Source organism: Bombina bombina, chromosome 2 (assembly GCF_027579735.1).
Source record: "Bombina bombina isolate aBomBom1 chromosome 2, aBomBom1.pri, whole genome shotgun sequence".
NCBI classification, from domain to species: domain Eukaryota; kingdom Metazoa; phylum Chordata; class Amphibia; order Anura; family Bombinatoridae; genus Bombina; species Bombina bombina.
Window position 1 is genome coordinate 332,868,532 of NC_069500.1, and position 17,129 is coordinate 332,885,660.

At 38.3% G+C, this 17,129-nt stretch overlaps 1 protein-coding gene across 1 annotated transcript in view; it reads left to right on the plus strand.

The window, feature by feature from the left end:
- TESC (tescalcin) overlaps positions 1 to 17,129 on the plus strand; it is a 153,687-nt gene that overhangs the window by 114,041 nt on the left and 22,517 nt on the right. Inside the window, exons 3-4 of the mRNA XM_053701688.1 lie at positions 11,216 to 11,296; positions 12,019 to 12,158. Of these exons, the coding sequence (XP_053557663.1) occupies positions 11,216 to 11,296; positions 12,019 to 12,158 (221 nt within the window). The remainder of the gene's footprint in view (positions 1 to 11,215; positions 11,297 to 12,018; positions 12,159 to 17,129) is intronic.

Sequence of the window (17,129 nt, forward strand, 5' to 3'; positions counted from 1 at the left end):
ACCCCATTGATGTCTTTGAGGAAAAGAAAATTACGTTTAAACCTAACATCCTAACATAAACCCCAAGTCTAAACCCCTATTCCTCCGCTCCCCGACATTGCCAACACTAATAAAAGCTATTAACCCCTAATCCTCCGCTCCCCGACATCGCTGACACTACAAATTATTATTAACTCCTATTCCGCCGCTCCCCAACATCACTGACACCTAAATAAAAGCTATTAAACCCTAATCCGCCGCTCCCCGACATCGCTACCACAAAATAAAGTTATTAACCTCGAATCCGCCGCTCCCTGACATTGCAGCCACCTAAATAAACCTATTAACCCCTAAACCTCCGGCCTCCCACATCGCCACCACTAAATAAACCTATTAACCCCTAAACCTCCGGCCTCCCACATCGTCGCCACTAAATACAGTGGGGCAAAAAAGTATTTAGTCAGCCACCAATTGTGCAAGTTCTCCCACTTAAGAAGATAAGAGAGGCCTGTAATTTTCATCATAGGTATACCTCAACTATGAGAGACAAAATGTGGAAACAAATCCAGACAATCACATTGTCTGATTTGGAAAGAATTTATTTGCATATTATTGTGGAAAATAAGTATTTGGTCACCTACAAATAAGCAAGATTTCTGGCTCTCACAGACCTGTATCTTCTTCTTTAAGAGGCTCATCTGTCCTCCACTCATTACCTGTATTAATGGCACCTGTTTGAACTTGTTATCAGTATAAAAGACACCTGTCCACAACCTCAAACAGTCACACTCCAAACTCCACTATGGTGAAGACCAAAGAGCTGTCGAAGGACACCTGAAACAAAATTGTAGACCTGCACCAGGCTGGGAAGACTGAATCTGCAATAGGCAAGCAGCTTGGTGTGAAGAAATCAACTGTGAGAGCAATAATTAGAAAATGGAAGACATACAAGACCACTGATAATCTCCCTCGATCTGGGGCTCCACGCAAGATCTCACCCCGTGGGGTCAAAATGATCACAAGAACTGTGAGCAAACATCCCAGAACCACACGGGGGGACCTAGTGAATGACCTGTAGAGAGCTGGGACCAACGTAACAAAGGCTACCATCAGTAACACACTACGCCGCCAGGGACTGAGATCCTGCAGTGCCAGACGTGTCCCCCTGCTTAAGCCAGTACATGTCCGGGCCCGTCTGAAGTATGCTAGAGAGCATTTGAATGATCCAGAAGCGGATTTTTGAGAATGCCATATGGTCAGATGAAACCAAAGTAGAACTGTTTGGTAGAAACACAACTCGTCGTGTTTGGAGGAGAGAGAATGCTGAGTTGCAACCAAAGAACACCATACCTACTGTGAAGCATGGGGGTGGCAACATCATGCTTTGGTGCTGTTTCTCTGCAAAGGGAACAGGACGACTGATCCATGTACATGAAAGAATGAATGGGGCCATGTATCGTGAGATTTTGAGTGCAAACCTCCTTCCATCAGCAAGGGCATTGAAGATGAAACGTGGCTGGGTCTTTCAACATGACAATGATCCCAAACACACCGCCCGGGCAACGAAGGAGTGGCTTTGTAAGAAGCATTTCAAGGTCCTGGAGTGGCCTAGCCAGTCTCCAGATCTCAATCCCATAGAAAACCTTTGGAGGGAGTTGAAAGTCCGTGTTGCCCAGCGACAGCCCCAAAACATCACTGCTCTAGAGGAGATCTGCATGCAGGAATGGGCCAACATACCAACAACTGAGATGAACTTTTGATATTGATCAAATACTTATTTTCCACCATAATTTGCAAATAAATTCTTTCCAAATCAGACAATGTGATTGTCTGGATTTGTTTCCACATTTTGTCTCTCATAGTTGAGGTATACCTATGATGAAAATTACAGGCCTCTCTCATCTTCTTAAGTGGGAGAACTTGCACAATTGGTGGCTGACTAAATACTTTTTTGCCCCACTGTAAACCTATTAACCCGTAAACATTCAGCCTCCCACATCGCCGCCACTAAATAAACCTATTAACCCAATTGCAAAACACTAAATTAAACTATTAACCCCTAAACACCCCCCTAACATTAAATTTAAATTACAATATAACTATATTTAAATAAATAAAACTTACCTGTGAAATAAATAAATTATTATAAATTAACCTAACATTACTATTCTAATAAAATAAAAAATATACCAATAAAAAAATCTAAATTACAAATTTAAAAAAATCTAACACTACGAAAAAATTTAACAAATCTAAAATAAAAAACACTAAGATTACAAAAAATTATAATTTTGTATTGACCAGATTTATTCAGATTTTGACCATATTGATTGCACTTTAGTACTATCTCCTATCTTGCTGTTATATATATATATATATATATATATATATATATATGTTTATATGTGTATATATGTGTACATATACATGTGCACACATCCATACATATAAACACATGTATACACACACACACACATATATATATATATATATATATATATATATATATTTTTTTTTATTATTATTTTTAGCCCTTCCCAGTAAAAAACCTTGACATATAAAATATCCATTTTAAACAAAGTGAATGTATTTTTTTTAATATAAATACTTCAAATATCTGTTTGTTGTTGTTGACTCAGAAGAAAATGTTCTTTTATATATATATATATATATATATATATATATATATATATATATATATATATATATACATACATACACATACATTAGTCTTAAAGCCGGTGTACATGGGCCAAAATGTGTAAGGTCAGGTATGTTTGTTGCTGCCCAACTCCCTCCCTTTTCCTTACCCTTTGATCCCCCCATCCACTGAGATCCCCTCTCCCTCACCCCCCGCACTCCCTGCCACTATCAAAAAAAATTTTTTCTGTAGCGTAGGGGTCCCATCCGCTCCCGCCCACTTCCAGCAAGGTGCCCCCCATCTACCTTCCTCCTAACCTTCCCGGTTGTGGTAGTCACGACCTTAGTCAAAAAAAAAATTCTGTTGCATAGCGGTCCCACCTGCTTCCGCCCCCCTGTCTCTGCATGGGGCATATCTCTCTGAGTACTCCCACAAAAGCTATGTACCACGGGGGTTCCATATTAAAAATATCCCTAAATTTGGATGTGATAACAAAGCCTTTTGCGAGAAGTGGTGCAACATCCTGAACAAGTACTCCCTGGATTTAATATTACTGGTTTTCCAGGATGTGGGCCGTTTGCTACAAAAAACAAAAGCAGAGATCGGCAGGTATGAGAACACAAACTTACAAAAACTCCAGCAGGACACCACAGAAGACTGGCTCAAGAAATTGGGAGACCACGTGAATACATATGAGCAGGAGTTGATAGAGTTTAAAGGGACAGTATACTGTAAAATAGTTTTTCCCTTAATGTGTTTACAATTGCTTTTTTTACCAATTGCAGAGTAAAAAATGTATGAAAATTAGCTTTTTAAGGTTTATTTCTGTATAATAAAGCTCTGATTTTGTGTTTTGAAGCCACAGCCTAATAAAATAGGTTGAGCTTGTAGGTATAATCATATCTCATTACTGTATCACATTGTGCACATATACCTGCTTCTTTATCTTATATCTGTCCTTAAAACAATCACCAATACTTTGAGAGAACAATGGAAAATCAACATTTTATTACCTTATCTCTGCTTTATCACACTGGGAGTGTAATTTCTTCTGCTGGCTGTGTTTACAAAGCTTATCTATAGCTGGTACGCGCGGCCACAAACTTTCAGAATAGGTGGGGATACCACATGCTAAATTAACAATTTCAAATGCCAATATAAGGGTAAAGGAGCTACTTGTAAACAATTTAATACACTCCAGCAGGTAAAGTGGATCATTGGGAACAAATTAAAGGGGAGACATTTTTTGAGTAAACTGTCCCTTTAAGAACCATAAGTTGGAGGCAGTTACAAATGACTATAGAGACAAGAGGATGTATCTTTGGCTTACTCCTAGACCGGAGCGGCGACATTAACAGACGGGCAGACAACAAAGAAGACTCAACGAGTCTACAGATGGTGGACAGTTCAGGTTCGGCCTCAGAAGGCCAGACGTCTACCCAGGTATCAGAAAGTATACTAACAGAACAGAGAGGGTTAACTACATGTTCAAAAAATGGGGGAGGCCAAGACCTCACCCTAGACGTGTGGGCTACAAAGCTAAAACCTCCACGCCCCCCCTGAGGTAACAACTTAGGTGATTAACTTAAGTTCCTTCTCACTGTCCACTACCGAAAAGGATATTTTGAATAAGAGTTTATCCTTTATTGCAACCCAGAGAACTGACCAGTTCGAACTGTATGTGGACTTACAGAAATTTCAACGGAACTTCAGACATGGGACAATTTATCAAAATGTGAGCGGACATGTAACGATGTAGCGTATCATGTCCGCCACACATCGATAAATGCAGACAGCATATGCTGTCGGCGTTTATCATTGCACAAGCAGTTCTAGTGAACTGCTTGTGCAATGCCGCTAGCAGGGGGTGTCAATCAGCCCGATCATATAGAATCGGGCGGATTGAAGACCGCAGTCTCAGAGGCAGCGGACAAGTTATGGAGCAGCGGTCTTTAGACCGCTGATTTATAACTGCTTTTTCCGTCGAGCCTGAAAGCTCGGGCGAAAAAAGGGGCATCAAGCTCCATTCGGAGCTTGATAATTTGGCCCCTTATGAAGTACTTTTCAAAGCAACAGTTTGGAGACAAGGCACTCAAGATTGGTACATACTGATATGGAAGTTGATATCAAGAAGAATTACAACAGCACACACAATAATCTGTCCCAAACTGAGAGAATGGCATTAAAGGCATTATCAGAACAAGCATCTATTGTGATGCGCCATGTGGACAAAGGGGGTGCGATAGTTCTACAGAACTACGAGGATTACAAATTGGAAATTATGAGACAACTCAATGACACAAGCACCTATACACACCTGACAGCTGACCCTGTTAAGAGTTTTAAGGGACAGATCGATGCATACCTTCTGGAAGGTTATGTAGGGGGATACCTTGATAAACAGACATGGGAGTACTTGAAGACAGAGTTCCCTAGAACTACTGCTTTCTACACCTTACCGAAGGTGCACAAAAGTCTAGACTCCCCACCGGGCAGACCTATAGTGTCGGCTTTAGGATCACTGTTAAAGTCTATTGCCACCTATCTTGACTTCATATTACAACCACTTGTAAGAAATATGAGTTCTTTTCTTCTCGACTATCCATCATTACTTAGTATGATAGAGGGATTACCTCGACTGGAAGATGATGACCTACTTGTCATGTTGTACGTGACAAGTTTATATACTGTGATCCCCATAATGAGGGATTGCAAGCCATCAGGAGACAGCTTTCCAGATACCCAATGCGTGGGACCTCCATCTGCGATCTTGATTCATCTACTTGAGTTCTGCCTAACAATGAACTATTTTAGGTTTGAGCACCAGTTCTACCTGCAGAAAATGGGGACGGTGATGGGGTACAATGTGGCCCCATTGTACTCCAACCTCTACTTGGCCGAATTTTAAACCAGTGATGTTGGCCTGTTTAACGATCAACAGGTGAAATTTTTCAAAAGTTACATTGACTACTTGGTGCTGGTCTGGAATGACAGTAGGGAATCTTTGGATGAATGATTCATGAGATTGAACACCGCAAACCCAGCATTGAAATTTAAAATGGAGGTTGACAACATGAGTATCCACTTCTTGGACCTCTGCCTCTACAAGGAGGATGATCGGCTGAAATCCACACTGTTCAGAAAGATAACGGATTGGAACTCCCTTCCATCCTATACCAGTGGGCATCCACCATCATTGAAGAGGTCTTTACCGAAATCCCAGTTTAAGAGGGTGTACCGTAACAATTCTGATGATGATAAAGCATCAACCCAAATTGACGAGATGTACATGAAATTCTAACAGAGAGGATATCCACCGAAGGTACTGGACCAACAGATACAATAATTGACTGTGGCCAAGACAAGGAGACCTCAAGAACAACTCACTTTTGAAACAACATTTATGAGTGATAAGAGGGATATCAGGAATTCCCTGGACAAACACTGGTGTATTCTGAAAAGTGACCCTACCCTTCGATTTGGACGAATGGTGCCACCACGTATTGGATACCGGAGGGCAACATCCCTGCGGGACATGTTGGTCAAGACGGACCCAAGATCCCGCTATCAGAAGAAGACCTGGCTTGACAATACAAAATTGGGCTGCTTCAGGTGCCTTGGATGCACCACCTGCAGTGCTCTACAGATGGGGCAATACTTTACACATCCTGCAATGAAGACAAAGTTTAAGCATAAGTTCAGACTTACTTACACTACCACATATGTAGTCTATCTCTTACACTGCCCGTGTAGCCTTTTTTATGTGGGAAAAACCACAGATGATTTGAGGACCAGGATGGCCAATCAAAGGTCGGCCATAAGATTAGCCATACAGAAAGGGATATTAGAACAACTGGTAGCCAGGCATTTTGCCCAAAAGGGACAAACAGTGGTCAACCTAATATATATCATTATTGACCATGTCCCACCCCTACCATGAGGGGGGGATAGGGGTAAGGTACTACTTCAAAAGGAAGTGAGATTAGGCACAATGGCCCCCAGTGGTCTAAATTCCCATCTGGACTGGCATTGCTTTCTATAAAGGGCCTTTTCTGCCATCCATGCAGTTGTATATGAGGTCCTTATATTGCTGTACATATATAGGCTTCCATCCCTTATGTGAAAATGATTAATTGTTGTAGCATATAGTATATATTGCATGACATACAAATAGGTTTGAGAATTTTTGTTTATGATAGGTGGGTTGTTTGATCTCTGCTCCTTATGAGCAGTATTTTCCCTAGGCTATAATCTAGAATGGGAAGTTTTATCTCCTGGATTGGGGTTCTTGTAATTTATGCTATACTCTGTACATGTATAACCTGATCCCTATATTAGGATATATTGTGATGATCTTTGATAATGTAACCGTGATTCCACCCTTTTTTGCATATATGTATTTTTTTTGCATATATATATATATATCCTATTCTTTAGTGATGACTTATCGGTTATTTTGTGTTTAGCAATATTTAGACCTGTGATTACTTGGTGTTTAAACAGTATTTATATTTGTCATTTCGATTTTATTATTGTATCTGATATGCGGACTAGGACTATGATATGATTAGCTGGTTTCAGCCATACCTGCTTGTTAATCCTATGATCATGTGGGCTGTTTGTATTAGTTGGTTGCTATGGCAACCCTACTGATAGCCGGTACTGTGTTGATGCGGAAAATCTAATCAATTATTCCAATCCTAGCCTCCTAGTTGCGGATGTTCGTCCTGATGTTTATACCTGTTAGCCGTGGTGATTAATTGCATTGTAGTTGTCTTCACATTAAGATGTTAGTAGGCACTGGGGAGTTCGGATGCGGGTCACCACCTGATGACGTCAGCCGGTGGGAGTGGCGCTTCTAGTTGCGGCTTGGTTCTGAAACACTTGAGTTAGTTTAAAAGGCACAGTGGTGGTAAGTAAGTGGTTGTTGTTATTTTTGATGTCTGATAAAGGGGGTAACACCCCAAAACATTACAACTAATAAAAGTAACGAACAAAATCCTGGCGAGTGCATCCTTTATCTTATATATATATATATGTATATATATATATATATATATATATATATATATATATATATATATATATATATATATATATATATATATATGAATAGCAAAGGAGTGCACTCTCACTTAAGTCCAGCTACCAGGGTGCTAGTGAAATGTAATAAACAAATAAACAAAAAGCTTGCACTCGCTGGATTTTTCAAAAGTCAAATTTTACTGTGACCGTGTAGTAACGTTTCGGGGATAATGTATCCCCTTCCTCAGACTGTCTGAGGAAGGGGATACATTATCCCCGAAACGTTACTACACGGTCACAGTAAAATTTGACTTTTGAAAAATCCAGCGAGTGCAAGTTTTTGTTTATTTGTATATATATATATGTACAGGTCTAGCTAGAAATCTCAAGAAAGCACATTTTAATATTTAAAAGATATTGTTAAAAAGTCTTACTGGCAAAAAGTACGGACTTTCTTCAAAATGCTGTAAGTTATCACTATACACAGTTTAGTATTAAAAATAAAATAAAGTAATCAAAGCCAGCAAGAAACGAAAGATAAGACTGGGCACGTATTCAGCTTACATAATAACTGAGACGAGAATAATAACGTATAATAAATGTAACAAAGCCTTCAAAAGGGCAATCAGATTGACAAAAATAGAAAATGAAATGCTGATTGCAAGAAGTAGCTGGGTCAAATTGTAAACCATTTTTCAGCTTTATAATTATGCACAAAAAAATAAAATAGGAAATCAGTCAGGGATGTGTAGGTTGGTGTATAAGAGAAAGCTATTGTGCTGCCTAAGAAAAGATTTTCATTTATGTATGTGTATATATATATATATTTATATATATATATATATATATATATATATATATATATATATATATATATACCCCATATATATATATATCCCCAATTGCCTTTCCCCAGAAGTACTCTGTATACATATTTACCAATGCACCAGGGAACTCTGGGTAAGATATGAAAATTAGATAAACAATATCTCACACTTTTTGCTTCTAAGTACTGTTTTAAGCACAGCAATCCCCTTTATGAGATGGATGCAGCAAACCCTAAAAACACAAGTAGCAGGCACAGATGCAAAAAGGTAATGCAGTTTATTAAAAAACTAAACTCATAAAGTCAAGTAAGCAAGTCATAAAAAATAAGTGAAAGAACTAGGTCTTAAGCGTTTCGGCTATGCCTTACTCATAGACCTTAGTCTTCTACTTACACATTAACATATTTATAGGCTGTTCAATTATACCCACCTCCCAACATAGTGAGAAACCACCCCCTTCTTAAAGGGACATTATAATTACTTACTAAATCGCTGATGGGGCTCAATATCTGGCTCTCTGGATCATATAGCAACATAATAGTACACTCAAAATACTTGAAAATATATTGAAAACTTCACAAATCATTATTGCTCAGGGTATATGAGTATTATATTATAATACTTTGATATAAGCATGGATGCAGCAAACCCCCTCACACCTAAATTATGCGATTCACACAGCTATGTATTCGGTTATTTTTTTACATTTTTTTCTGCATCAGGATGGGTTGTGTACTTTGTTATGAGGCTTGTTATGAGTCTGTCTGTATAGTTTAGAAGCATTGACAATTACTTAGCTTTTGTGTACTTAAAGGGACATGATTCAAATATGGTATATAATTTTAAACAACTTTCTAATTTACTTTTACCACCAATTTTGCTTTGTTCTCTTGGTATTCTTAGTTGAAAGCTAAACCTAGGTAGGCTCATATGCTAATTTCTTAGACCTTGAAGGCCGCCTCTAATCTGAATTAATTTTGACCACTAGAGGGTGTTAGTTCACGTGTGTCATATAGATAACATTGAGCTCATGCACGTGAAGTTACCTAGGAGTTAGCACTGATTGGCTAAAATGCAAGTCTGTCAAAAGAACTGAAATAAGGGGGCAGTTTGCAGAGGTATAGATACAAGGTAATTACAGAGGTAAAACTTGTATAATTATAACTGTGTTGGTTATGCAAAACTGGGGAATGGGTAATAAAGGGATTATCTATCTTTTTAAACAACAAAAATTTTGGTGTTGACTGTCCCTTTAAAGGGACATAAAACCAAAAATTGTTCTTCATGATTCAGATAAAGAATACAATTTTAAACAACATTTCAATTTACTTCTATTTTATAATATGCTTCATTCTTTAGATTTAATTTGTTAAAGAAATATCAATGCACATGGGTGAGCCAATCACACCATTCACCTATGTGCAGCCACCAATCAGCAGCTACTGAACCTATTTAGATATGCTTTTCAACAAATGATATCAAGAGAATTAAGCAAATTATATAATAGAAGTAAATTGTAAAGTTGCTTAAAATTGCATGCTCTTTCTAAATCATGAAAGATAAAATGTGGGTTTCATGTCCCTTTAAGGGGCATTAAACTGATGTTGCAGATTATCATATTGATATGGTGTCATAAGACCTGTTGAGAAAAAAAAAAAAGCTATAGCATAGCAGGTTTTATTATGAGCTTGTTCAGTCTGGACTAAAGTGAAGTGGGACTTCTTGAGGATTAGCACAAGACCATGTTCTACATTTTAAATGAGTATTTACACAAGTAAAGTGATATCAGGATGACGATGCTAAATTACCAAAGATAATTAAAGAGACATCCGCAAGTAATAATGCAAATCGTCAAGTTAAAGGGACATTGTACACTAGATTTTTCCTAACCAAATCCAAACGTTTTAGATGTCTTCTGATGTCTACATATGTCACATTTATTCTGTTTGTATAATGGGTCTTTTCATATGTAGGGGAGGGGATGTGTGTGTCTGCTCTCAGACCCTTTCAGTGGGTGTCCCAGCCTAACCTCATCAACAGTGCAAAATTGGGAGCTTCTAAGTAAGGTTTAAAAAGGTTTTATACTGGATTTTTATATTAGTATCTGTGCATATTGTTCTTTATAGTAGTGTCTATTACATGCAGTTAAATGACAATTGGTGTATACTGTCTCTTTAATTTTAGTCTCTAAGAAATAAAAAAAAGTTTAATTCAAAGTTGTGCTCAGAAGTGGCAATGCATTGTCCCTTCTGAGCAGGACACCTCCAGGGGTCCAATCAGGAGAGGTATATTCATGTAGCCATTAACCACCAAGCCATATTTTGCTGCGGAAGGGCATGAGTGCCCAACCTGAGTTATCAAAGTGAATTTATTTAGTAATAAAATTACCTAACAAATGAAGAAATTGTATTATTACACTTTTATGCCCATTTAAATAGTAACAGAAAACACATTCTAAAAAAAAAAGCATAACTGTTGAGAAAGTAGATAGCAGTGTAATATATATACTGTTGTTAGTGAAGACCCAACAGTTTATGTTATGTGTATTTAAAAATATTATCAGTTTATTGAAGTCTTTTTGTATCTATTATATATATTATAAGCAATTGCACTTTTCTTTAGCACATCGTACTCTGGTATAATTCTCTGTGACATACTCAGTTACGTTCTGTGCCACATTTGTTTAAGTACTTGCTCTATAAAATATATACTTTACAGTTCTCTCTCATTTTCTGTGCAATAGGAGAAGTGACTTGGATAAAGTTTCTGACCTGGACACTAACCCCATCCGATTAAAAATTATTAGTGCCTTTTTCGACAAACGGTAAGATAATTGCTCTTAATTTGGTTGGTTTTGTAATTTATTTTCTTATACCACAAAATCCAATAGTAGGACAGAAGGCCTAGACAAAAAAATAATAAAGCAACATTAAAAATCAAGTCAATCTTAGAAATAATGATGTATTAAAGATTAGTGTATGAATAATATCCAGATATATTTAAAACAATATATAACATAAGATATTGAAGAAACTGGTGTAAAGTTTTAGTGTTCATGGTAATGGGTGTCACTGTGTTGTAACCTAGGTTTGCCTTATCTTTGCCTCTCCTGTTGAAGCCAAGCAAGGACAGATTTAAATGAGTCTCTAGAAGGCTGTGTGGAATATAGCACTGTCATGTCTGGACTCTGCACTTAAAATCCTCAGGAAAATTAAGGGACAACATGATTTACAATATATATATTAACATTGTATATTACAATCTCAACGTTATTAGGTGTCCATTTATGATAAAAACTGCAATGTGAACTGACCGTATCAGCCATATCACCCGAAGCCCTCTGCTTTTAAAAATATAAATGTCCTGGCCTGACTGATTTGTAATACTTTAGATAAAATGTTCTAATATGGAAGATAATTGCCAGTAATGCTTTGCATTTTTCTTTCAGTTTAAAGTTAAATAATACTGTATTCAGCTGTGCATTACGTCCCCGTCCCCCCATGCCCCTTTGGTTTTGATGCATTTCACATAACTTTTGTGTTTTAGGAATTTAAGGACAGGATCTGGTGGGTTTGCAGAAGAGCTAAACTTTGAGGAGTTTCTAACCATCATGTCTTATTTTCGCCCACTTGGTGAGAATAAGGATGAAGAGAACATCAGTTCATGTCGTACGGATAAACTGAGATGTAAGTGTGACTTATCAGTCTCAGACATTTATAGCATAAGGCAGAGAAATATGCTCATGCTTTTCATACATACAGAAATGTGCACACATTATCACAACAGAAATAGATTTACATGATAGCGGTTCTTATTGGACATTGTGACATAAATAAATATATATATATATATATACAGGGAGTGCAGAATTATTATGCAAATGAGTATTTTGACCACATCATCCTCTTTATGCATGTTGTCTTACTCCAAGCTGTATAGGCTCGAAAGCCTACTTCCAATTAAGCATATTAGGTTATGTGCATCTCTGTAATGAGAAGGGGTGTGGTCTAATGACATCAACACCCTATATCAGGTGTGCATAATTATTAGGCAACTTCCTTTCCTTTGGCAAATGGGTCAAAAGAAGGACTTGACAGGCTCAGAAAAGTAAAAAATAGTGAGATATCTTGCAGAGGGATGCAGCACTCTTAAAATTGCAAAGCTTCTGAAGCGTGATCATCGAACAATCAAGCGTTTCATTCAAAATAGTCAACAGGGTCGCAAGAAGCGTGTGGAAAAACCAAGGCGCAAAATAACTGCCCATGAACTGAGAAAAGTCAAGCGTGTAGCTGCCAAGATGCCACTTGCCACCAGTTTGGCCATATTTCAGAGCTGCAACATCACTGGAGTGCCCAAAAGCACAAGGTGTGCAATACTCAGAGACATGGCCAAGGTAAGAAAGGCTGAAAGATGACCACCACTGAACAAGACACACAAGCTGAAACGTCAAGACTGGGCCAAGAAATATCTCAAGACTGATTTTTCTAAGGTTTTATGGACTGATGAAATGAGAGTGAGTCTTGATGGGCCAGATGGATGGGCCCGTGGCTGGATTGGTAAAGGGCAGAGAGCTCCAGTCCGACTCAGACGCCAGCAAGGTGGAGGTGGAGTACTGGTTTGGGCTGGTATCATCAAAGATGAGCTTGTGGGGCCTTTTCGGGTTGAGGATGGAGTCAAGCTCAACTCCCAGTCCTACTGCCAGTTTCTGGAAGACACCTTCTTCAAGCAGTGGTACAGGAAGAAGTCTGCATCCTTCAAGAAAAACATGATTTTCATGCAGGACAATGCTCCATCACACGCGTCCAAGTACTCCACAGCGTGGCTGGCAAGAAAGGGTATAAAAGAAGAAAATCTAATGACATGGCCTCCTTGTTCACCTGATCTGAACCCCATTGAGAACCTGTGGTCCATCATCAAATGTGAGATTTACAAGGAGGGAAAACAGTACACCTCTCTGAACAGTATCTGGGAGGTTGTGGTTGCTGCTGCACGCAATGTTGATGGTGAACAGATCAAAACACTGACAGAATCCATGGATGGCAGGCTTTTGAGTGTCCTTGCAAAGAAAGGTGGCTATATTGGTCACTGATTTGTTTTTGTTTTGTTTTTGAATGTCAGAAATGTATATTTGTGAATGTTGAGATGTTATATTGGTTTCACTGGTAAAAATAAATAATTGAAATGGGTATATATTTGTTTTTTGTTAAGTTGCCTAATAATTATGCACAGTAATAGTCACCTGCACACACAGATATCCCCCTAAAATAGCTATAACTAAAAACAAACTAAAAACTACTTCCAAAAATATTCAGCTTTGATATTAATGAGTTTTTTGGGTTCATTGAGAACATGGTTGTTGTTCAATAATAAAATTAATCCTCAAAAATACAACTTGCCTAATAATTCTGCACTCCCTGTATATATATATATATATATATATATATATATATATATATATATATATATATATATATATATATATACATATACATAACACTAGACACCAGTTTGTATATCTATCTGTCTGTCTGTCTGTCTGTCTGTCTATCTATCTATCTATCCATGTGTGTATATGCATGCATAGAAATATACACACTTTTTTTTATTGCAAGCCAGCAAATGGGCATTACTAGTTATTGCTACAATAACAATTATACAATTAGCGCTCAGAAAATTAACCCGAGTTCAGACCTCTGGTTAATTTTCTAAATGTCCCCCAATTGCTCCCAAAAGAAAGTGTAGTAATGTTTATAAAAATATACAAATATTAGCATCTTTATTTTTTAATAAAGTAACTGCATGAAGCTAAAGTTAGCGGGTGTGGGGTGTTTGAAAAGAAAGCGGCAATGAAAAGTGCCTTTAAATTGCGGTCTATGGGGCATATTTATCAAGCTCCCTATGATGCCTCGCCGGAAACAGAAGTTATGAAGCAGCGGTCTAAAGACCGTTGCTCCATAACCTGTCCGCCTGCTCTGAGGCGGCAGACTGAAATCAACCTGATCGGATACGATCGGATTGATTGACACTCCCTGCTATTGGCCGCAAATCTGCAGGGGGCGGCATTGCAATGATAAATGCTGACAGCGTATGCTGTCGGTATTTATCGATGTGCAGCGGACATGATCCACTATATCGGATCATGTCCGCTCGCCAGGGGTAGGCACAGACAAAGGCTGTGGCGGACATTTTCCAAAGTACAGACTTTAGTGAAGGTACACCAAGGTACATTTCAAATTAAAAAGATCATTATATAGTGCTTGGTGTTATTATATTGATGCAGATACCACTGATCCTATAACCAGCCCTCCTCTGACTGACTATACCCATGTGCCAGTGTCACTACTGTGTCTTTGTACAGTGCTTGGTGTTATTATACTGATGCAGATACCACTGATCCTATAACCATCCCTCCTCTGGCTATACCCATGTGACAGTGTCACTACTATGTCATTATATAGTGCTGGGTGTTATTATACTGATGCAGATACCACTGGTCCAATAACCAGCCCTCCTCTGGCTATACCCTTGTGAAAGTGTCACTACTGTGTCATTATATAGTGCTGGGTGTTATTATACTGATGCAGATACCACTGATCCTATAACCAGCCCTCCTCTGGCTATACCCATGTGCCAGTGTCACTACTGTGTCATTATATAGTGCTGGGTGTTATTATACTGATGCAGATACCACTGGTCCAATAACCAGCCCTACTCTGGCTATACCCATGTGACAGTGTCACTACTGTGTCATAATATAGTGCTGGGTGTTATTATACTGATGCAGATACCACTGATCCTATAACCAGCCCTCCTCTGGCTATACCCATGTGCCACTGTCACTACTGTGTCATTATATAGTGCTGGGTTTTATTATACTGATGCAGATACCACTGATCCTATAACCAGCCCTCCTCTGACTGACTATACCCATGTGCCAGTGTCACTACTGTGTCATTATATAGTTCTGGGTGTTATTATACTGATGCAGATACCACTGGTCCAATAACCAGCCCTCCTCTGGCTATACCCTTGTGAAAGTGTCACTACTGTGTCATTATATAGTGCTGGGTGTTATTATACTGATGCAGATACCACTGATCCTATAACCAGCCCTCCTCTGGCTATACCCATGTGCCAGTGTCACTACTGTGTCATTATATAGTGCTGGGTGTTATTATACTGATGCAGATACCACTGATCCTATAACCAGCCCTCCTCTGGCTATACCCATGTGCCAGTGTCACTACTGTGTCATTATATAGTGCTGGGTGTTATTATACTGATGCAGATACCACTGGTCCAATAATCAGCCCTCCTCTGGCTATACCCATGTGACAGTGTCACTACTGTGTCATTATATAGTGCTGGGTGTTATTATACTGATGCAGATACCACTGATCCTATAACCAGCCCTCCTCTGGCTATACCCATGTGCCAGTGTCACTACTGTGTCATTATATAGTGCTGGGTTTTATTATACTGATGCAGATACCACTAATCCTATAACCAGCCCTCCTCTGACTGACTATACCCATGAGCCAGTGTCACTACTGTGTCATTATATAGTGTTGGGTGTTATTATACTGATGCAGGTACGACTTATCCTATAACCAGCCCTCTTCTGGCAATACCCATGTGCCAGTGTCACTACTGTGTCATTATATAGCGCTGGGTGTTATTATATTGATGCAGATACCACTGATCCTATAACCAGCACTCCTCTGGCTATACCCATGTGCCAGTTTCACTACTGTGTCATTATATAGCGCTGGGTGTTATTATACTGATGCAGATACCACTGACCCTATGACCAGCCCTTTGTCTGGCTATACCCATGTGACACTACTGTGTCTTTGTATAGAGCTGGGTGTTATTATACAGATGCAGATACAAATCCAGTATTTCACTCAGGCTTTATTTATTCTATAACTTATCACCCAATATCGCTAGCAGTCTCTTGACAAGCCACTAACTTTATTCACACTACATATTTTTTTTCTTCCTATTATTAAATCAGAAAGTAAAGATATACTAAGGTTGTGGTGGACACTGCAAAGGCTAGTCCGTGTACGGACACCTTGCCTATCCCTGCCGCTCGCACCATAGTAAATAGGACCCTATGTGTGTGTTCCCAGTAAATATATATGCTTATATACATATATATTTATGTGTTAATATGTGTATACACACATATTAACACTTAAATATATATGTAGCTATTCATATACATGTAAATTTAAAATTGCTGCCCATCGCTGCACAACTTACCCTCTTTGCTGCGCTATGGAAGTGCACTCTTTTGAGTGCAATTCGAACGCAAGCTCACGGTCGCATTGCACCTCACTTGTTATACCAGAGCACATTTGCGTGCACTGGTAGTACTCATTATAAAGCAAATATCACTTTCAGGAAAGCGATGTTTTGTGCTCAACTTGTAATCTGGCCCTTTATTGGTTATCATCAAATTAATGAAAACATAATGAAATAAATGTGTCAAAATGTTTTAAATAAAAATAATGATAACATAATTTAATGGCTTACATGCTAACATTACTAGAATTCAATATCTGTTTTTTTAGATAATGAAAAACTTCATAAATGTTATTTATTTCTAGTTGTATTGTACTTTTGTATATTTTTATTTATGATTTTAAAAA